The sequence below is a fragment of the Bufo bufo genome, chromosome 2 (genome assembly GCF_905171765.1).
Source record: "Bufo bufo chromosome 2, aBufBuf1.1, whole genome shotgun sequence".
In the NCBI taxonomy this organism is placed as follows: domain Eukaryota; kingdom Metazoa; phylum Chordata; class Amphibia; order Anura; family Bufonidae; genus Bufo; species Bufo bufo.
In genome coordinates this window covers 540,073,797-540,097,907 of record NC_053390.1, presented here as the reverse complement: position 1 = coordinate 540,097,907, position 24,111 = coordinate 540,073,797, and the positions used below count along the sequence as shown (strand labels likewise).

The 24,111-nt window shown below is 41.0% G+C and overlaps 1 protein-coding gene across 1 annotated transcript in view; it reads right to left on the bottom strand.

Moving 5' to 3' along the window:
• Positions 1-24,111, bottom strand: part of DNAH6 (dynein axonemal heavy chain 6) — a 381,291-nt gene that overhangs the window by 137,041 nt on the left and 220,139 nt on the right. Inside the window, exons 57-62 of the mRNA XM_040418030.1 lie at positions 21,113-21,277; positions 16,297-16,364; positions 14,249-14,429; positions 10,300-10,479; positions 8,846-9,079; positions 6,952-7,087 (exon numbers count right to left, since the gene is read on the bottom strand). Of these exons, the coding sequence (XP_040273964.1) occupies positions 6,952-7,087; positions 8,846-9,079; positions 10,300-10,479; positions 14,249-14,429; positions 16,297-16,364; positions 21,113-21,277 (964 nt within the window). The remainder of the gene's footprint in view (positions 1-6,951; positions 7,088-8,845; positions 9,080-10,299; positions 10,480-14,248; positions 14,430-16,296; positions 16,365-21,112; positions 21,278-24,111) is intronic.

Genomic DNA, 24,111 nt, shown 5'->3' with positions numbered 1-24,111 from the left:
AGGGTCTTTTGACTCAGCGTCTCCTCTATAATTCTGGGTCTCATCCCTCTTTTATATTCTATATTAGCCACACCATTTTTGTTATGTTTATTATTTATTTATTTTTCATGACATTGGAGGGTTAATTACCCTTATATTTGGAGTCTCCCCTGACGAGTTATTCAATGAAACGTGGCACGTCGGGACTTCCTTTTTGAGGGTTTTATAGGGATACTGCCCGGGCACAAGGTCAGGTATCCGGACAGGGTCGCCCCTTTTGGGGCGAGTGCTCTGTATAGATAGGCAGGGCATTCCTAGCTCCCTGCCCTACACTTAGGGTTTAATTAGGGATAGTCTCCCGATGCCTATTTTATACAGTAGCCGGTTTGACATTGTGATCCGCCATCATATGGACCCACCACTCGTTATTTTGGAACCACCCTGCACTACAGGATTGGTAAGATTGTTCCAATTTTTTTTATCACTGTCAAATGGTGGATCCCCAAGATTGATATATATATACTGGTATTGTAACTTTTTTGTGTTTGCTCATTATTGGTGCAGCTGATATTTTAGCTTTATTATTTAGATTAAAAGTTATGTACCCCTTCCCCTTGCTAGGGGTTCCATTTTTCTATTTGCATGATTTCTGGGAGTTAATTAGGGAAACCAATTCAGGTATTCCGTTGATTTCCATGTGTGCAAACACCCTGTTCTCTGACGTCATGTACTTCTGAGTCAGCAGACTAGACCAGTGGCAGAAACTGGGCCACTTTGCCATCAGTCTACTATCTTATCCACCAACCAATGTGCTGTCAGAGAAGGTATTCAGAAGGCAGGTGGCGTTATCAAACAGAAGCAGACAAAATTGTTCTCCACATGTGTGGAAAACATTACATTTGTGAAAATGAATAAGGCATTGATCCATGAAGACTATCACACACCTCCAGCTGAGGCAAATGAATATATCTGCCATTGCTGACAGTGGCTTTTTATCATTGGCCCAATGATAAACTGCCGTCATTAGTCAGTCTATCATGTTCAATACTGTGCGATTGATGATGCCACAGCCAGTGGCGTCTCTAGCTTTCAAATTTTGGGGGGGGGCACACTGGGGGCCAGGACAAAAGTAGGGGGGGCAGCTATAACAATGATACATTTACACAAGTACGCTTAGAAATGCTGCGATACTTTACCCAATACCTAAAACCACAACAGGGAAGAAAAGTCCTGCTGACTGTGGTTTAAAAAAAAAAAAAACAATTACTCAGATTTCAACATGTCCTAGTTGCCTGTGGATGACACTTTTATAGGGAGGGGGATCTGTGGATGACACCACTATGGGGGTGGATCTGTGGATGACACATACCTTATATAGCATTTTATGCTATAGGTGTCATCCACAGATCCACCCCATGACAGTGTCATCCCAATTTACCCCTCCATAACAGTGTCATCCACAGATCTCCCTCCCTATAACAGTGTCATCCACAGATCCCCCTCCCTATAACAGTGTCATCCACAGATCTCCCTCCCCGCCACTCACAGGAGTGTACATTTGACATTTCTAAACTGTAATCCATATCCTGCAGTAACTTTAACTTTAAATCAGGATTCAGCGGCCGCTCATCTCTACTAGTACCTTAACCTTACACCACTCGGCTAGCTTCAGTAACAGGGCCAGGCTACAGCCTACAGGCACTGCCTGTTAGTTGTTACCGAGCGAGTGCTGATTTCTGCAGGTCAGAGGTTACGGAATACAGTTTAGAAGAAATGTACACTCCTGTGAGCGGTCCAGACCAGTGGCGGATCCAGAGCCTGGTCTCGGGAGGGGCACTTCCAGATTATTTTCTGTCCGCCGCCACAGAACAAGGGTGCTTATAGAACAGACTACACAGTGTAGAGATATACTGTACATTGTTTGGCACAGTGTAGAGGTATACTGTACATTGTATGGCACAGTGTAGAGGTATACTGTACATTGTGTTGCACAGTGTAGAGGTATACTGTACATTGTGTGGCACAGTGCAGCGGTATACTGTATATTGTGTGGCACGGTGTAAGCTATATGTGTATAACATAAACATACTCCACATGAAAACTTACAATTACTTGGCTTGACCCTTGGGGATTTCCGGCACCACTTCAACACTTTGGCCGGGGGCTCGGTGGAGCTGATGTTGTGTTTTATCCTAATAAGAAAGATTTCATAAGGATTTGGAGAAAGGGCAGAGGGCTAGCAGAGCAAAAAATACCCCCTTTTAATGCCTCAAGTTGAGCTAATGTGCCCCATAGTGCCCCCCATAATGTGCCAGTATAAAATACCCCTATATAGTGCCCCCAGTGCTCCTCTCCCCCCTTCCTCCTAGTGTCCCCCATAATGCACCAGTATAAAATGCCCCATATATTGTGCCCCAGTAGATGCCCTCAGCTTCCCCCATAATTGCAAGTATAAAATACCCCTTCTTAGTGCCCCCCGTAGATGACTCCATAGTACTCCTCTCCCCCCTTCCCCATAGTACCCACAATAATGTGTCTCAGTATAAAATGCTACTGTACAAAGCCCCCCATATATCCCTTCTTTGTGGCCTCAGTAGATGCCCCTATAGTGCCCACCAATGCCAGTAACAAGTGCCCTCAATAACGTGCCAGTAACAAGCGCCCCCAATAACATCCCAGTAACAAGAGCCCCCCCAATGTTCCAGTAATAAGAGCCCCCATCAGGTTCCAGTAATAAGAGCCCCCATCAGGTGCCAGTAATAAGCCCCCCATCACGTGCCAGTAATAAGCCCCCCCAATGTGCCAGTAATAAGCCCCCCAATGTGCCAGTAATAAGCCCCCCCAATGTGCCAGTAATAAGCCCCCTCCAATGTGCCAGTAATAAGCCCCCCCAATGTGCCAGTAATAAGCCCCCCCAATGTGCCAGTAATAAGCCCCCCCAATGTGCCAGTAAGAAGCCCCCCCAATGTGCCAGTAATAAGCCCCCCCCAATGTGCCAGTAATAAGCCCCCCCCAATGTGCCCAAAAAAACACTTATACTTACCTCCATGTCAGCGATGCGATGCAGGCCTCTTCCTGTGTCCCGCGCTGTATGGCTCAGGTGGCGCGATGATGTCATTGCACCGCCTGCGCCGGCCTCTGATAGGCTGCAGGCACTAGGCCGACAGCCTATCAGAGGAAGGGAAAGAGACACGCCTCTCCCTCCCCTGCCCCGCAGCAGCACAGGCAGATTACTATGGAGATGAGCGCAATGGAAGCGCTCATCTCCCTGTGCCCGACTGCGGCGGCTCACTTGGGGAGGGGGGGCATTTTAGTTGGGGGGGCACAGCGTGATGTAGGGGGGGCCGTGGCCCCCTCTGGCGACGCCACTGGCCACAGTTACTATGTGTTCTTCTGCCACTACTATTATCCCTATACAGCTGAACATCTCCTGCCTTGTTCCTTAAGTTCCATACTGTACTGCTGGTAATGATACTAACAAGAAATTTGAGGTGCATCAGGGGGGCTTCAAATGGGACATGGTGTCAAAAAATACAGTCCAGCAAAACCTGCCTTCCAAAAACTGTATGGCATTCCTTTCCTTCTGCGCCCTGCCGTGTGCCTGTACAGCGGTTTACGACCACATATGGGGTGTTTCTGTAAACTACAGAATCAGGGCCATAAATATTGTTTGGTTTGGCTGTTAACCCTTGCTTTGTAACTGGAATTTTTTTTTCCATTAATTCTTGTGGAACACCTAAAGTGTTAACGACATTTGTAAAATCAGTTTTGAATACCTTGAGGGGTGTAGTTTCTAGAATGGGGTCATTTTTGGGTGGTTTCTATTATGTAAGCCTCGCAAAGTGACGTCAGACCTGAACTGGTCCCTAAATATTGGGTTTTTGAAAATTTCTGAAAAATTTCAAGATTTGCTTCTAAACTTCTAAGCCTTGTAACATCCCCAAAAAATAAAATATCATTCTCAAAATGATCCAAACATGAAGTAGACATATGGGGAATGTAAAGTAATAACTATTTTTGGAGGTATTACTATGTATTATTGAAGTAGAGAAATTGAAACTTGGAAATTTGCAATTTTTAAAAAAGTTTTGGTAAATTTGGTATTTTTTTTATAAATAAAAATGATTTTTTTTTTACTTCTTTTTACCAGTGTCATGAAGTACAATATGTGACGAAAAAACAATCTCAGAATGGCCTGGATAACTCAAAGCGTTTTAAAGTTATCAGCACTTAAAGTGACACTGGTCAGATTTGCAAAAAATTGCCAAGTCCTTAAGGTGAAATAGGGCTGAGTCCTTAAGGGGTTAAAGGTGTTCTCCGGGAATTAAGAAAAGGAAAATACTTAAATATTACTTTATTATAAATATATTCCCAAATACCTTTTATTAGTTATAATGGCTCGTTTTCTCTGGGGAGAAATCATTAGGAGAAATAAAATGGCCACTGTCCTATTAGTCCACATAAAACCTGTCCTCATCACATAGCAGAACAAGTTACTTCACAACACTGAGGTAAAGAGCTGCCTCATCCTCCTCTCTGCTCTGTTTTAAGATCTTCAGCTGAATCTCTGTAGGAATGGAGTTTATGAGGAGACATGAAGTACAGAGAGGAGGTGGGATGTGGCTGATGAGCATCAGCACTTGTAAGCTGTCTCCATTACCACAGCCCCACATTACCACCATCTGTCCTGTCCATCCTCTCTGTACTTCATGTCTCCTCATCAACTCCATTCCTACAGAGATTTAGCTTATCTTATCTGTACTCAGGATCATATTCCCTGCCAAGCAGAGCAGAGAGGAGGATGAGGCAGCTCTTTAGCTCAGTGTTGTGAAGTAACTTGTTCTCCTGTGTGATTAGGACAGGTTTTGTGTGGACTAATTGGATGGTGGCCATTTTATTTCTTCTAATCATTGCTCCCCAGAGAAAAAGAGCCATTATAACTAATGAAAGGTATTTGGGAATATATTTATAATAAAGTAATATTTAAGTATTTTCATTTTCTTAATTCCCGGAGAACTTCTTTAAATACAATGAAGGTAGGCACCACTAGTGTTGGTAGCAACTATTTTTGCCTTTAGTAATCGAAACAGCAATTGTGTAACAGTTTCCTTTTTCTTACATAGATTGCTGTCTTCTTTACTGTGTTGGGTTCACCAGAGAAGATGATTAACAATTCCCTTCTATGCTCCATTGTTCACATTTTACGCACACATGAACTCTGCTATACTGCAACCCTCTAATCATTAAAGGGGTAGCATTTTTTTATGAAAAAAAGTATTTTTGTATAATGTATTATTGCATAATGAAGCTGAACAATTTTGCAATATAATTTGCGTAGTTTATAGTTTACTTCCAGTGGCTAAAAAGAATAAGTAAATAATAAAGCAGAGATCTTAGATACCGTAGGAGTCATCGATACATTAAATATACCAGTGGAATATTTTATTACTTTTTAATTATACAATGAATAACCTGTAAATACAATTTAAAAATAATTACTAAAAGAAACCATAAAACATATTAAAACAGGCAATTCAATTGGAATATTTATTTTAATACTTTATTTTAGGATCCGTTCTTTGAATAAACCAATAATGTCCCACTCCTGTGACCCCAACTAACCAGCAGAATTTTATGGATGTGGTATTTTAATGAGTTGATCAGTAGATATCCCAGTGCTTAGACCTCGCACACCATATGTTAAAGCACATTTCTATACATAAATACTGAATCATACTATGGACTCCTTGCATTACTTTCTCATTCTAATAATTTGACTCCACACACAAAGCAATGGGTCAGCTATGTAGATGGTACTCTATTACTATACCCCGCATGGAGAACAATCTGGCTTAGTTTTAAAATGTCCGTTTTGAAGAGGTCTGTCCTGTTCTCTTTAATTGAACTTTAGCTGACAATAGAGATGAGCGAACTTTTGAAAATTTTGATTTGGCAGCTGTGCTAAAGGTTGCCAAGAAATTAGATTTGTTATGAATTAATTTGTCATGAATCGCTATAAATCAGTTATACCCAGGCCACTCTGCCTTAGGCCATACAGAGTGGCCGCGCTGCGGGTGGGTTGTGGACATACTGCGGTGAAGAACCGCACGGCCAATTAGCCTGCAGCTGCCATTCATTTAATAATGAAGACCACACTGTATAGTCAGTCTTCATTATTAATGGCCATGCAGCATTTTTATTACACTTTAAACAGGGGGTATACCCACTTCTCCAACCCCAGCACCCTCCTTTTATCTGCTTTTCCTCCTTTTCCACATTATCTAATATTGATGATAATATGTCATCAGGAACATCCAGATCCTCCTCTCTCTGCATCTTGCTGACTTTTCTAGGAAGTAAAGCCAGCAAAAGATGAGGATAGTCATCATTAAGACATGGCCCCCCTAAGGGGTGTCGAGTGGATGGTATTGGTTGGCACACTGGCACTGGAATAATAAAGGTTTCCATCTTATTGATATTAAATCACATTTACGGCTGATGTAGGAATAAGTAAAGGTAGTAATTAATAAATAAACTGACGCATAATAAGTCTCCCTTTCCAATATTCTTATACTAATCGTTTTCAGCAACACTGTCCCTAGCGCATGAGCGGTTGCCACATCTATCCCTATGCTCAGCTCACAGGACAATTATGGAGACCGTGCGGGATGATGGTTTTATAGGGCTGTGACATCACAGGGGATGGCTGGCTGCATGGCATTATGGGTGATCTTGAATTCCCTACACTTAGTTTCGCTTTGTAACACGTGCAGCCGCCATTTTAGGAAAACCTGATTCGTTACCACAAAGCACATGAAAATTTGGATTTGTTGTGAATAGACTTTTTGCTAAAATTCAGAAATGCACTTCACTTTGCTCAACACTAGCAGACAACAATATTTAGAATTTATATATTGCATATATATCACAATTTATTATATTAACAAGTAATATGTTTATATTCATACTTGCCTAAATGGATAACAATTGGAGCAGATAATATATCTACTTTTATTCCTTTGAAACATGGAAGTATCTCTTCAAGGTCACAACAACTATTCCAAAGAACATCATTAAGCCAGGGAACATCTGGTTTAGGTGGGCGCTCCTAATAAAAAGAAAAAGAGACAGCATTCTACTATATTTGCAAATAATTAATTCTATAAACATAAGGAAACTGAGAACTATTGGAAAGCAGTATATATTTTAAGACTCACTGAATGACTGCATAGATCATTTCATTTATTGACATGCTCTAAAGATGTAGAGAAATTGTTTTCATTCTCTTTCAGAAAACAGAATGAGTGACAGCACCCAATAGGTAAAATAAAACAGCCTTTATTCCTCCAACATATATAGCGTGACTTTTTGACCCACACAGGGTCACAAACACTTCATTTTCAGTTACGTCACTCAAATTATCATTACATATCTATGGCCATTTTTAGAAATATATATTAAAATAATTCCCTGATTTTATTTTATACACTGGGGGCGATTTATCAAAAGTGGTGTAAAGGAAAACTGGCTTAGTTGCCCATAGCAAGTTTCCACCTTTTATTTCTCAGAGCTCCTTTGGAAAAAGAAAGGTGGAGTCTGATTGGTTGCTATGGACAACTAAGCCAGTTTTCATTTTCATCACTTTTGATGAATATCCCCCAGTATGTCCACAAATGTAATCCCAAATAAAAAATACCAAATGTGTGCATTCTGGGCACATACACTGAAGCTCTAGAAAAAAAAACTATCTTCTAATCCAAATGTAAAATATAGCAATTAGATTAATTTTAACCTGCTTGATAACATACCGTAATCTCTTTCTTTTAGTTCTATTATGGATATACAGAAAACCGTAAAACCGAAAACAGTAGAAGAATAAAATATAACTCGTTTGCATCTCTTCCTTTTTCCCGTTTCATATCCCACTCTAATTTCATATCACAATAATTCTAAAAATGAAAATAAAGAAATCTTCCCTAGTGTAATCCTTCTATTACTACCTCATTTGTTTTCTTAGTGTAGGGTTTACACTGCTCTATCTCTGGCTAGAACGCAGCTTGCTCCAGCAGAAATCTAGCCTCATTGCTCTGGCTGTAATGGAGACAAAGCAAAATCAAGTCATCGCCTCTTTGTCACACCTAAGCCTCTCCTACTTTGGCATTCCAGCAAACCATTAAGGGATCAAGAAATGAAGAATCTCTCTGCTAGATTTTTACAACACTTGTGTGTATATTTTTCTTCATATTCACATGGATTTAAGTCTACTTGAAAAAGGCTCCCTATCCAAGTTATGCCTCCAGGCCTGTTTCAAAGGTGAAGCATTGAATTTTAAGATAGCTACTTTACATCTGGTGGCATCAGAGGTTCAGATTTCCTTTCCTTTTGGAAAGAGAGCCAACTTGCACAACTTTTTTTCCAAAGGAGCATTATCTGGCCTATAGGAATCCCTATAGCTACTAGGCACATAGTACTCCAAGATACAGTTAACTACAGTATGTGATTGGAGTGCTATCTACACTATATATAATATACCTTTATCCCAACAAAACACAATATCAAATCTGCATGAGAACCATTAATGTTTTATAAACCGTTATTGTGTTTCAATCTTGTATGTTTTGGTATAAAGTCAAATACAAAGAAAAATATATTTAGCTTAAATTTTTCTGTGATCACACAAAGCCAGAACATTCAAAAGTGAATTTTAAAATGGTCTCATTATGGATTAATAGTTTGATGTGCAAGATTAAGCTTATCGCTGCATTTACATGAAACTCTTTCAGCCTTGAGGCTATAGTTTTTGATTCCAGCTATTGAGATAAAATTACAACCAGATTTATCTGCACTAAAAGCATTGAGTTCCCACCTTATCTAAGCCTGCAGCCCCTCGGAGGAAGAAATTCCATTCTGAGTCAGTGATTTCTCCTTTCTGTCGCATGATCTCTATGCAGAGCATAAAACTGTAGATAAGCTTGTGCTGTTCAAAGAGACCTCGTGAAACATTTGTGTAAGATGTGAAAAGAGTTTGGGCGAGCAAGGTTGCCAGGCGAATGTCAAGATTGTTATTCTTCTCAGCAGTCTCAATTGTTGTGTTAAACAACTGCAAAGAATGGGTAAAATTACACACAATGCAGAACAATCACAAAAACTACATATAAATCCCTAGTATTTCAAAGCAATGAGTCAAATCTTGTTAAAGTGCACCTCTTGTTATACAATGAATCGGGTCTAATGCTTGAAGTTTAAATCTCACAGTGAGAAATTGATGATAATGAGCAGATAGTCATGTATCCTCTCTCCAAACTAATCCCCCCCCAAATTTTTTTTAAAAAAATCATAAAGCCAAGGAACCTTTTGTCACGTAGTGCATTCTCCCAAACAGTCCAAAACTAAAAGCATCTCAGCACTGAGGCAGCAGCCTAATACACTTTATAATGTTAGGTACACTTTAGGTTGTGTAATCTTGATACCTGACATTTCAAATCAGGTTTTCAATGACTGGTGCTCCATATAAAAAATTGAAAATACTCTCAAATTCTGTCTCCGAAATGTGGTTTTTTAAATTTACAATTTATGAAATAATTAATTTTATCCAGTGTGTCAAAATCTATTTTTTACAGTTTTAACTTGAAAAAAGTTTTTGGGGAAATTTGTTTCTTTACTAGTGCTGTACTCCTTTTAATTTTTTAATTTTTATTTTCTTCTCTATTTGATACGACATATAAAAAGCTAAGTATTTACAAAGTTTAAGGGCTCATGCAGACGGCCCATAGTTTGTGCACAGCATCACGGATGGGTCCGCAATCCGGAGTGTTTCCGTAGGGTTTCTGTCTGTGCCTCCGCACCGCAAAAAAAATAGAACTTATTCTATTCAAGTTAAATGGGTCTGTATCCGTCTGCAGAAACTACACAGATATTGCCCATGCATTGGGGATCGAGCAACGGCCGTCTGCATGAGCCCCTACTCAAAAATGTTATGTGTATAATTCTATAAACTGTTCTTCTTGTGTGGATTTTTTTCACATACAAATCTAAAAGGGAACCTGCCGCTAGGTTTATGCTGTCTGATCTAAGGGCAGCATAAAAGAGGCTGTTTCCATCGGTTTATTACTTATTGGATGTCTCTGTCGTTTTTATAAATCAGCTGCAGCAATAGTTAAGCACTGAGTAGTCATACATTCATATTGAAAAATATTGCTTTAAAAATCACATATAATAAAAACAGATATTTGTGGAACACAGTTTCATTCTTTGACTGATAAAAGCCTGGGCCAATGAAGAATGCTATACACAGATAACTGGAATATATATTTAACATACTTGTTTGAAGTACTTCAATGAGAATTGATACATTGAATCTATTTCTGAGAGACTTGCGATGACAAAGTAGATGACGGATCCCTGGGTGGCAACTGTCCTGTACTTCTCTCGAGCTGTGTTTATCTTTTGTTCTGTGGCTTCGGCTTCTTGTAGTCTAGTTTTAATGGCTCCTGAAGTTATCTGGAATGGTTGGGGAATAAGTGACTTGAAAGGAATAATTTGCAAATATGACATAATCTAATAATACTCCCAGATACATAGAAAAACAGAGCTTCAATACTGCTTTCTTAGTTTATCTTTAACATGTTCAGGATATCATCGATATGCACAGTTCCTCAGGCTCTTATCAGCTCCACAATTCTCAAATACAGATTGTACTATTTGTATAAGAGCCAGTATAGTTATCGGGCCTGATTTATCATAGACCAGCATGTGGTGTTGAAAAAAATCACAAACACGCAGTTTGTGACTTTTTCATGCCTGAACACAGGTGGAAATTTATGATAAACTAGGATCATTGTGTATATAACAAAACATGAATATGTGCCACATAACAGCTATGTAAATAAAAATACATACCTCCAAACTGTCCCAGACCCGGTGGGACAGTCTCAAATTTCAGTGGCTTTCCCACGGTCCCGGAATGGCTGAGGTATGTCCAGTGTTGGAATGGGGTGCCTAGGGCCCACCAATAAAATTTATTTTGGGGGCCCACCGTATGGATACATTCAAATATTACCTGCTCACACTGTTAGCCCAGCTCCCCGTACCTGCAATTCTGTCCCCACACACAGGTACAGGCACTGGGCTTCTTCACTCCTTCCCACTGCTGCACGCCGTGCTGACAGGTGCGGGCAGCATGGTTCTTAGCTGTGGTTTGCATTCCTGCCACCAGCATTTCCCTCCTGGCTCTGAGCAGAGCTTGCACTCTGGCTCAGAGTTCCTTGTGTGTATTTAGGGTGTGTGCGGGCGTGTCTCTCCTCCCTTTGTGAAGCAGCCTGCGGACGCCCTCTATCTTCCCCTGCCTATAGTCGATCTGCAGGAGGTATTTAAAGGCGCCTCCTTCTACAGGAAGGCACCTGAGCAACTTAGGTACCTTGGTAGTCTAGTTTCATGTTTGTGCTATGATGTTCTGTTGGTTCTTGTCATTCTGTGTATCAGACTTTGGTTTACATATTATGGACTTTGTCTGACTGCCGCCTGCCCTGACCCTGATCTATGTTTACGGACTTAGCCTGACTGCTGCCTGCCCTGACTTCTGTCTTCATACCCTGACTACGCTTTTGTCTGATCAGCCTCTGGCCTCCCAGCATCCACTGGGTGTATTGTGTCACCTGGAGGTCAGTCCAGTGGGTTCACACTCAGGTCCCAATTCCCTTGTGTTCCAATTCTCCTCTGAGGTAACACCTGGTACTCCCCTCGGGAAAGTCTCTCCTCACCATTAGAGGTATTGTGTGAAGAATGAGGGGTGTGCTCAGACACTGTCCTCAAAGGGAGTTGGTCACACGGGGCAGCAAGAGTTGGTCATAACACACACAGCAGCAAGATGCTACCAGATGATTGAATATCCCTACAGCAACTTTGAGAACATAGGTCCTCTATACCGAGAAGTCATTCCAGCTATCTGTTTGTGACTATAGTAATAAACTGGGCAGTTTCTTTAATAATCTATCAAGTATTATTTATAAACATAGGCTGGTTGAAGTGCTGTACATTGAATATAAGTATGTAGTGCAGTAAGTCTACTGTGTTCTGTGCCACCTGTGCAGGGGTGGGAGACCAGGGGCCCACCGAGGGGTTCAAATGTGGGCCAGTTCGAGCCTGGGTATGTCCCGCTCATAGCTCATTGTAATAGTGAAACAGGGAGACATCCACTCACCTTTTAGCTCAGCTGCCGGCGCTCCACAGCAGCACTTTGATGTACTGTCACAAATCACACTGCTGGACTGTGTAGAAGGAGCGGGGCAGGCAAGGAGTCAGCCTCTGCTCCTCCTACACAGCAGTGCAATGTGTAACAGTATCCTGCTGCTGCTGTGGGGAGCTGTGATCATCAGACGAACTAGGTGAGTATTTACTGTGGTTTTTTTTACTTCCTGTGAAGGGGGCACATATCTGGGCATAACTACTGTGAGGGTGCACATATATGGCCATCACTATTGTGAAGGGAGTACATGGGGGCAAAATGTGAGCAGAACTACTGTGAATGGGGCACATATGGGCATGACTACAGTGAAGGGGCACATGTAGGCATTACTACTGTGAAGCGGGCACAGTGTATGCATTATTACTGTGTGTTGGCACAAAGGGGCAATAATATGTTGGGGCATTAAGGGGACTGGGTGTGTATAGTTATGCTTTGGGTGGAACTATGAAAAAAATTGCCAAGGCACGCTATGCGTGCTGCAAATATTGTCCCTCTTTGCAAGTTTCAAAAGTTGGGAGCTATACAAATATTAGTGCTATTCTGCTTCACACAATCATATTTGATATTAGATGTTAAAATTGTATTTTACAGTATGACACTGAATATTTGTGAGGGAATTTTTCATGACATGGCATTTCATATACCAGTCTTGATCTAGTTTGGAGCTGGAGTTAAAAGCTATAGGCCTCTTAATGTGGACATTCTATTATGAGCCTCCGTAACAGATTCTGGTAAAAAAGGCTAGACAAAATATTGCTGCATGTAGCAGTAAAGTTTCTGTTAGGATTGTGGAAACCATGATGGAAACCCATTTTGTTTAGTAAGATCCTTCACGTGCCATTGGTGTCTGGTATATGACAGATCAGCACTTCCATATTTTTTCCTGTACTGGAACAGAAAAATGGAAAAGCTCCACTGATGTAAACCTAGCCTAACATTTGTAATCCAACAACTAACTGATAGTCTGAGGTACTGTTGCTTCAGAACTTTTTACTTCAAAGACACAATGGCCAGATTTACTAATCTTACAGATGGCGTAAGCTTACCCAGGCTGTCTAGACTTGCACCAGATTTATCACAAGGGCTGAGGCTGGACGATAAATGTGGTGCAAGGATAGACGATAAATGTGGTAAAATGATAGACACTTTTCACTGACTCTATACAAACTATTGGTCAGCTTACTTTGAGACACAATTTTACGCCAGAATTGTGGCACAATTTTGGCACAAAATATTGCATCATAGGCGCGTCCCCTTGAACATGTAAAGTGCACCAATCTGCACCTCTTTTTAGACAGAGTTTTGGCACAAACACATTAGTAAATTTGGGCCACTGTGCCAGAAATCTATCAATGTACTAGTTCACAATGATTTTGTGTTTCATTAATTTGCCTAATTTAGCATTCTGTGTTACTTGTGGGTAAGGCTACTTTCACACTAGCGTTTTTTGCGGATCCGTCATGGATCTGCAAAAACGATTCCGTTACAATAATACAACCGCATGCATCCGTCATGAACGGATCCGGTTGTATTATGTCTTCTATAGCCATGACCGATCCGTCTTGAACTCCATTGAAAGTCAAAAGTGGAACGGATCCATTTTCGATTGTGTCAGAGAAAACGGATCCGTCCCCATTGACTAACATTGTGTGCCAGGATGGATCCATTTGGCTCCGCTTCGTCAGGAGGACAGCAAAACGCTGCAGGCAGCGTTTTGGTGTCCGTCTCCAGAGCGGAATGGTGACTGATCGGAGGCAAACTGATGCATTCTGAGCGGATCCTTTTCCATTCAGAATGCATTAGGGCAAAACTGATCCGTTTTGGACCGCTTGTGAGAGCCCTGAACGGATCTCAGAAACGGAAAGCCAAATTGCTAGTGTGAAAGTAGCCTAAGCTGTTGACACCTTAACCCTAATATAAGGCTTGAAAGAAAGGTACATTCCAGAATTTCAATGCATCCCTCAATCTAAAGTGACAAGGGGCACCAGGCACGAAATGAATAACACTACAAGGTAAATGGCTGACCTTAGATTCCTGCAGTGTATTGATAAGTTCTTCATTATCCAGGATATTTCCTTCCGATGTGAACAGCAACTTTAAGATTCGCTCTTCTATTGCTTTTAGCTGATTTTTGTCAGAATTAATTCGAATAATAAGTTGGTTCCTTTGCTCCTCTAGATCTGGTCTCTCAATTCGTACAACATCACTGAAAAATATTTTTAGTGTACAAAAATAATCCACTGTTTTTGTAATATGTCTCTTATGAAATTGATAGGTGGCATTTAGAACAGTTTCTTTAGGGTACAGTCAGGTGAGAAATATTTTCTGCAGCAGAATTTCCATAGCAGATTCGACTGCAATTCTGCTGCAAAATCTGCATGTGTTACATGCAGATTTGACACAGATGTTGCCGCAGATTTGGTAAGGATATCACCCTATGCATTGAAATCCATGGTGGAGATCTGTAGCATAAATTAGTATGCTGTGGTTTGAAAATCCATAGGTCAATGTCTGCAGCGACTTTGTAATATCTCATCCACTTTTCTGGTACTACAAAACACAGTGGATTTTCCCACTGCAATTCCACAACGGGAAACCTGCCACCTATCTGCCATATGTGAACTTATCTTAACTTTTTCAATACAAAACTACTCTTTAAAGTAAAACAAATTATTAAAGGGGTTCTGCAGTTTGTTTAAACTGATGATCTATCCTCTGGATAGATCATCAGCTTCTGATTGGCGGGGGTCCGACACCCGGGACACCCGCCGATCAGCTGTTTGAGAAGGCAGCGGCGCTATAGCAGCGCCGCGGCCTTCTTACTGTTTACCGCTGGCCCAGTGACGTCACGACTAGTATCAACTGGCCTGGGCGCAGCTAAGCTCTGTTCATTTGAATGGATGTCACTGGGCCAGCGGTAGACAGTAAGAAGGCTGCAGCGCTGCTATAGCGCTGCTGCCTTCTCAAACAGCTGATCGGCGGGGGTCCCGGGTATCGGACCCCTGCCGATCAGAAGCTGATGATCTATCCAGAGGATGCAAATTTTGTGCTCTAGAAAAGTCACAAACTTTTGCTCTTTTACACCAAGCTCACCACTTTTGCAAAATTTGGTGGGGCATGGATGAGAGGGGCAGGGATTACATTGCCCAACAGATTAAAGGGGTTGTCTCACTTCAGCAAATGGCATTTATCATGTAGAGAAAGTTAATACAAGGCACTTACTAATGTATTGTTATTATCCATATTGCCTCCTTTGCTGGCTCGATTCAATTTTCCTTCGCATTATACCCTGCTTATTTCCATGGTTACGACCACCCTGCAATCCAGCAGCAGTGGCCGTGCTTGCACTCTGTAGGAAAAAGTGCTGACCTATGTGCACTCCCACAGTCCCAGCCACCAGAGAGGCCTGTGCTTTTTCCTGTATTGTACAAGCACGACCACTGGTGCTGGATTACTGGGTGGTCCTAACCATGGAAACAGGCAGAGTATAATATGATGGGAAAATGAATCTAGCCAGCAAAGGAGACAATATAGATAATCCCAATACATTAGTAAGTGCCTTGTATTAACTTCCATTATTTTCAAAAGGTCAATAAGACCAATAAAGCATTTTCATTACATCTTAAAACATAACTTTTATTTTTGCTAGTAAACAATACAACAACAAGTAACCAGTTGACACAGCTGATATTTTTAGATAATTCCATTTAGTCAGTAGTCATGATAAATGCCATTTGCTGAAGTGAGACAACCCCTTTAAGGCTATTTATGGCAGTTCTCTGGTACAAGTTTCACCTGAAATCTAAGCCAGCTCCCAGCTGGAGTAGATTTCTGATTCTGGTGCATGAACTACTAAGATGTGGCAAAATTAGAGGAATGAACCCTTTAATAAATTTGATGCATTTCAAGATTAGTGTTGGAAGCACCAGTCTTGATAAATTCTCCTTATTGCCATTACTGGGAACATCCAATATGATTCTGTGCAACCTGCTTGTTTTTTAGAAAACCCTTGAGTTCGCAGAAATACACTGCCCTTGTTCTTTATATTTAAAGGATAAATAGACAAATCTAACCTGAGCAGTTGATCCTCGAGGCCAGATCTGGTCACGGTGAAATTAATTATAGTAACTTTGATGCATACCTAGACAACGAGACAGATCAAGATGAAAAAAAGAACTAATATTGAACTGTAGTCAGAGCCTTTTGTTTGTTTCTTTACTATCTAAAACAACCATTAAAAAGGTTAAATCTAACTTTTTATGTTGTAAAAAAAGATAAAATAATATGCTAAAGATATATAATTTATCCTAAAGGGAATCCGTGACTAGCAACCTCCCTGTCCAATGCTTTGCACAGACACATAGCTGTGGTTCACTTGATTAAACTGCTGTTCTTTTGTTTATCCGAGGCTCCATTCCGAAGTACTTTTTTCTTAATATGAAAATTAGGCCTCTGGTGCAATGAGGGCATCACCACTCCCCTTGTTGCCACAAGTTCTGCTCTTTTCTGTAGTCAGCTCCTCCGTGGCTGCTTGCTTTGCAACTGCCTGGCAAAGCAGCCAGGGAGGGGATGGCCACAGAGAGGATTGGAGCTCGGGTGCAACAAGAGCAACAGTGATGCCCTCAGAGGTCTAAGTTTTCATTTTAAGAAAATGTATCATAACTCGGGACCAGAGCCTCAGATCAATTAAAGAAAAACAGTGGGGGTCATTTATGAAATACGCATAAAATTTCAGGCACATGAAGCAGTTAGTTGCGCCACCATATGCGACTTCTCCCCGATGACGCCAGATCTAAAAAGTTGGGCATGGCATGGGCAGAAAGGGGATGGGCCGGCAGACCTGTCTCATTCACCATTTTCTATGCCTGTTTAAGGCGTAGAAAAAGGTCTAAGTGTAAGACAGTAAGGAAGCGGTCTTACATTTAGAACTGGTGGAGGATCTGCCAAAATTATGAAGAGGCCGAGGCCTCTAACGGATCCACCGCTAGCTTTGGGGTTTATTAAGATCAGTGTCGAAAGGTCTTAATGAATGTGCCCCAATGTTTTAATCAGAAGACCCACAGCTATGTGTCTATGTTGGACAGGGATGTCACTGGTGACTGATTTCGGATACGAATATCTCACTATTCCCTCACTGCCACTCAGGTTTACAGCAGCATTTCTATTTATCTGCCTGTATGATGACATGCTGTCCATAGGAATGACACATCATTGAGCAAGCAAGCCAGCATTGATGTATGGTAACTATGGTCAACATCTCACTGCGGAGGCTTACAATTAGCTCATGTCCTGACCAGCACGCAGTTGTGTAAATTCTAAATTCAAAGTTAATATTAACGGGAGTCTGTCAACAGTTTTAACACCTCAGAACTATTGACAGTACTATATAGGTGATGGTGGATCAGTGAAAGCATACCTCGGCTGTTGATCATGCAGACGGTATGACCAAGAAATCCACCTTTTAATACCCTTGTTGCCGCAAACAGTGCTATGGAGGTAAAGCCCCCCTGCTCAGTGCCTTCCCCAGACCCTCGCCTCTAGTAGGCTACTCATTGGACACTACAGCTGTCAGTCAATGCAGAGAGGTTGAGGATTTGTGGATTTCTTGGTCATGCACACTGCTTCCCTGTCACCTAGATGCAGCTGTTAGCAGTTTGAGGTGTCAAAATTGCTAATAGACTAAGGATAGTTTCACACGTGCGGATGTGTTCTCCGGCAGGCTATTCCGGCATAGAATGCCAGGGATTGGCCAGACAAAAAAACATTTTGTGCAGCAGTTTTTGCCCAGCCGATTCCCGCTATATTTGCTGGGTAGTGTCCAGATCTCAATCGGGTCCGGATCTGGAGAACTCCGGCGAACTCTACCGCAGATGTGAAACTAGAAAGAAATTTAGCATTTTGGGCAGTGCTAAAAGTTTTAAAAACTTGTTCACTTGACTGTCACTTTTCCAAATACCTACAGCATTGTACAGATGAGAGCCATTGTAGTGTAAAATTCTGAATACTATTATTAATGGAAATACAATACCTTTACATATTATAACATTTACTTTGGATTTATTGCAATTGGCAAACACCAGAATATTTTAATTTCTTTTTAGAAACTTTCAGCTACTTAGACGCTTGTGAACATTTGTCTACCAGCATGTACAACACCACTTAAAAGGTCAGCACATCTATTCAGAAAAGAATATTAGCTTACAAATATAACAATTTGACAGCTCAGTGGAGCAATGAATGCTGCGAGCAGCGGTAAATACCTCTAATCTTTCAAATCAATTATGTTTAATAACACAGTGAGGGGATTATTATGTGCAGAAGGCAGCAATGACTTTACAGACTCGGGACAAGATTAATTTTATTTTAATTTCACTGTCTTTGTATGTTTAGCTTCACAAATGCTATGCTTGTTAAAACTATTAGCATTAATATGACAGTAACATTTTGTTTGGGTAGAAAATCTAAGAACATTTACCAGTGGATGGTGGAGAGAGGAGTCCCATCAACACCATCACTTATTGTAGTGTTCAGTGTATTTGCATAGGCTCAGGCCAATGCTAAAACTTTTAAATTGCTGCCATATAAATGCAATGAACCATAAATGCATCTAATGCTTGCAGAACAAATTTGAACATGGTTTACAGAACATTTCCCTTTGAAATCAATATAAAAAAAAAAAAAGTTAAAAAAGTGAAGCATGAATAGTTAGGCTGGGTTCACAAAGCTATTTGGCCTTTCCAACAAGAATATACCGTACGTATGAATATCCGAAAATTGTATTTGAGCACATACCAGGATAGATCCATTCACTTTGATGAGGCAGAGTCCAAAGGATTAGAGGGGTTGTGCAGTGTCAGGATATTGATGACGTATCCTTAGGTTTTTCCAGTGGGAAGGGGATCATGTGATACATCAATCTTGGCTAGAATTTACTCAGAAACACACTGTCAGTCTTGACCTATCTTTACTTATTTAGGAATTGAGCAAGATCAAAGTTTCCTAAAGTGCTTTACATGACTTGTTCTATGTGTCCACCACTGTGCCGGATGCACAAGGTTAAACGTTTAATCCATTCTTTGTGAACTCGCTGAAGAACCGCAGGTTATACTTCTTCACAGCACTGTAGGATTCACCATTTCTCAAGATGCAATATGGCTCACCTGAACTGGTAAGTCCTACAATGCTGTCAAAAAGTATATTCTTCAGCGGGTTCATAAAAACTGGATTAAACATTTAACCATTTGCATCCAGCAGAATGGTGGACACATCAAACACGTCGTCATGTAAAGCACTTTAGGAAAAGTTGACTTCACTTAACTCATAAACAGGCAAAGATAGGTCAAAACTTACACTTCCTTTGTGTTTCTGAGCAAATTCTAATCAAGACTGATATTTCACATAGCCCCCTTCCCACTAGAAAAACCAGAGCTGACTTTAATGGCAGCCAAAAATGTTTCCTTCACCAGATAATGCACTCCCAATTAATACTTCCACAGATTGGAAGTCAATTTTCTACAAATTACACCAGTTAAAATGCTGCGTCCTGACTTTTGCTTCACTCTGCATATATATGTATATACACACTATAGAGACAAAGATATTGGGACACCTTTTCATGACATCCCATTCTAAATTTACTGGGCATTATTACAAAGCTGGTCCCCTTTTTGCATTGATCTCCATTCTTTAGGGATGGTTTTCTACAAGATTTTGGAAAAATGTTTCTGCATAGGTAAGAGGTAAGACATTGATATTGGATGAGAAGGTCTAGCTCTCAATCTCCGTTCAACCCCATCAAAACCATTGGGATGAGCTAGAAGTCAGGGCTATGTGCAGACCAGTCAAGTTCTATACCAAATTTACCCTACTGTACCATGCCTTTATGGACCTTGCTTTGTGCACTTGGGCAGTCATGCTAAAAAGGGCCTTCCCCAAACTGTTCCCACAAGGATGGAAGCAAAGAATTGTCTTCAATGTCTTGGTATGCTGAAGCATTAAGATTTATCTGCACTGGAACTAAGGAGCCTAAGCCAGCCCCTGAAAAACAACCCCATACCATTATCTATCCTCCACCAAACATTACCATTGGCACAATACAGTCAGACAGGTAACATTCTTCGGCATTCACTAATCCCTAATCCATCAAACTGCCACAGAACACATTTCTGCTGCTCCATAGTATAGTGATGACATACTTTACACCACTCCAGATACTTGGCATTGTGCTTTGTAAGGTACGTCTTGCATGCAGCTGCTTGGCAATGGAAGCCCATGTCATGAAGCTCTTGTTGCAGTTTTTGTGCTGATGTTAATGCCAGAGGAGGTTTGGAACTCCGCAGTTATGGTGTCAGCAGAGTGTTGACGGCTTTTATGCACTAAATTGGCGACCCCACTCTGTAACTTTGCATGGTATGTCACTTCATGGTTAAGTTGCTGCGGTTCCCGAACGCTTCCACTTTGCAATACCACTCACAGTTGATAATGTAATATATAGTAGGGAGGAAATTCTGCAGATTGACTTGTTACAATGGAGGCATTATATTCAGTACCATGGTGGAATTCGACATTCTTTCACAAACATTTTTTAAAGGCAGACTGCATGGCTAGGTGCTGGATTATATACACCTGTGACAATGGAACTGAATGCATCACCTCAAATAAATAATTGAACGGTGTGTCCCAATACATTCGTCCATGTACCGTACATACATTTGAATACAAATATATAATATATAGTTCTGGTTTTGCATTTTTTACGGAAGACATTGTGCATCTCTGTACATTCTGTACATAATTTCTACTGTATTCTGACCTTTACTAAGTTGTACTAAGTTGTCCTGCCTCATTTATCTTCAAATGGATGAATGCAGAATGGCTGCTTTTCCTTACCTCAGGAAGATAGTGTGGATTTGGCATTTTAGTTGTCATATAGAACCTAAAATTCTTGTCATAATCAATGTCAGAGTCTCCAAGGCGAATTAGCGTCCTTCCACCTGACACGAAGGTCTGCTTCAGAAGAATTGGCTCCAGAGCAGGATCTAAGCTTTCCTTCAGCTTTAATTAAAATGAGAACATATTAAAAACATAATCAAACAAAGAGTTCTACATATCCTTATACTACACTAATATTAAAAACAATTGAAAATGTCCTCAAAAGGTGCATCTAATTGTTTTTTTATTAGTCATATCAAGACCAATGCCTTCATATGCTAAAATGTCCATAGAATATTTTTGCATACTTTCACAAACTGTTTTTTATCTTTTTTTCAGGCACAACTTGGTTTTAATGTGGGACCAGGTTCAGATTTCATAAAGAGAAAAAAAATTAGGAAAACATAGTAAAAAATGCTAATTAAATTTTTTACCTTATTTTAAATTTAAAGGGGTTTTCCAACTGATGACCTATCCTCTGCAGTAGCATCCCATTAGCTCTCCTGGCACCTCACCGTACATTGTACAGCAGCTGTGCTTGGTATCGCAGCTCAGCCATATTCACTTCAATGGGCCCGAGCTGCTCCACGGCCATGTGACCAATGAACATGACGTGAGAAGCTACGGCCTTACTGTGAGCACTGGTGCCTTCTCATTCAGCTGATCTGCGGCGATCCAGGGTGTCGGATCTCCACCGATCAGATAAAGATTACCTATACAGAGGATAGTTCATCAGTTAAAAAATCTTGGAAAACCTTTTAACATAGTTAATCAGACAAATTTATGATAAATTATCGTTTGCCCAACCTGTATCATCTCCATCAGGGGGGAACTGGGAACTTAAAGTGCCCTGGAAAAAAACTAAAAGTGGCACCAATGTTGTAGGTAGATCCAAATTAACAGAAGGTGGAGCAACACAACTAGATGCGGCCAATAGAAGTTGGCAGGGTAAGTAATACCATAATGCAGCACAGAATACCACCCCACAGGAGCAACTACCACAGTACAGCACAAAATACCTCCCCAGAAGCTATCCGCCTAGGTGGCCATCAATACCTGCCATGTTCTGTCCTCCTCTTCCAATTGTCTCAAATTTATGGAGCAAGGGCTAAGGAGGTGAGATGTGGGCCACAACACCAAGCCAGCCCCACCTTTGCATGTTGCCTGGACTTCCTCTAATAATGACCCCTATAGTTCCCTCAGTAGTATAAACTGGCCAGTGGCAGTGTGAAAGGCTTGGGTGGCCAAGAAAATTCCCTGTAAAGTCTATGGCCAGTCCGCCACTGATCTCCATCAATATAATACCCAAAAACATAGGTCACCATTGTTTGCGCAGTTAGGGAAAAAAGGAATGACAATTAATCATTCCGAATTTTTTTTCTTCACTTTCACAGCCTTTTGTTTTTATTAATGTATTTTTATGGATCTGAAGGAAGCCAGGATAACATGACTTGTGTATACCAATAAAAGCTAATACAGTAATGATGTAATAATTCCTGCTAGAATGCTCTGGATACGAAGAAATGCTGGAAGGACATAGATCATGTCCTGGCAGCATGCTCCTCTCCTCCATGTTAAAGACCCAGGATGTTTTTGAAAAGTCTGAACACAGGAAAGAAGCATTGTTGTTCCATTACAGAGCACAATGCTCACTTTGCTAGACATTTTTTGTGACAAAAAGTTGATCATTTCACCTTCCTTTCACTTCAGGGGGATCAGGATAACACTGCTTTATTGCAGAGACTGCCATGATATAGGACCACATACTGCAAATAACGTTCAAGCTGTACAGGGCACTTTCACACGATCAGTATTAGGTCAGTATTTTGCATCAGTATTTATGAGCCAAAACCAAGAATGGAACCTACAGAGAAAAATATAATAGAAACACTTGCCTCTCTTCCGTTTTCCGGAACCACTACTGGCTTTGGCTTACCAATGCTGATTCAGATACTGGCTAAATTATGACCACGTGAAAGTGGCCAAATAGAGAGACTGTGCTTATATGAAGAGACTGCTAAATTGAGAGACTACATCTATAATAGTTAAAGTCTCTCTTTAGATCATTTACTTTATACACTGGCGGTTATATGAAAAGATTAAGGCCTCTTGCACACGACCGTGGTTTGGTTCCGCATCCGAGCCACATTTTTTGCGGCTCGGGTGCGAACTCATTCACTTCAATGGGGCCGCAAAAGATGTGGACAGCACTCCGTTCCATGGCCCCGCAAAAATTATAGATCATGTCCTATTCTTGTCCGTTTAGCGGACAAGAATAGGCATTTCTATAATGGGCCGTCTGTTCCGTTCCGCAAATTGCGGAAGGCACATGGGCGGCATCCGTGTTTTGCGGATCTGTAACACCACAGAGTTTTGTTACTACACCCCTCTACCCCGCTACTATCTTCTAAGAGCCTTTATACTGTCATTAGATATAATTTACATTATGTCCTCCACAAATGTGCATACAAAACTATGTTAAAAGTAACGGTTCATGTAATTAGCCTGGTTACCAGTAGGTGTACCACATCAAAAACCGCTTTTGCAGTGAATATATATAGGGGGAAAAATAAATCAATATAAACTAAAAACACCAGTAGGTGGCAGCAACTCATTGACAGGTACAAGTTACAGTTTAGTGTATCTGAGCTGGAATGGTTTATTCCAGCTTAGCTTCCCCTCTGTGGAGAGGTGGGCTGGTCCCACATCCTGCAGCATGGGTGGAGAAGGAAGTTAGTGAGTGTTCCAGCCACCCCTCCTAGGGGAAGGCTGTGTGATAGTGTCTAGGAGTCCCCCTGCATAGGGAAGACAGCAAGGACATAGTGTCGACTGAGGCATATCTATATATATCCTAGCTAGAGCACCTTCAGCTCTGCTGGATGAAGAAGCAGAATCTACAGACCAACTCCAGAGTTCCAGGAAGAAAGTCTCCCCTGAGAATCCATCTGTGAGATAAG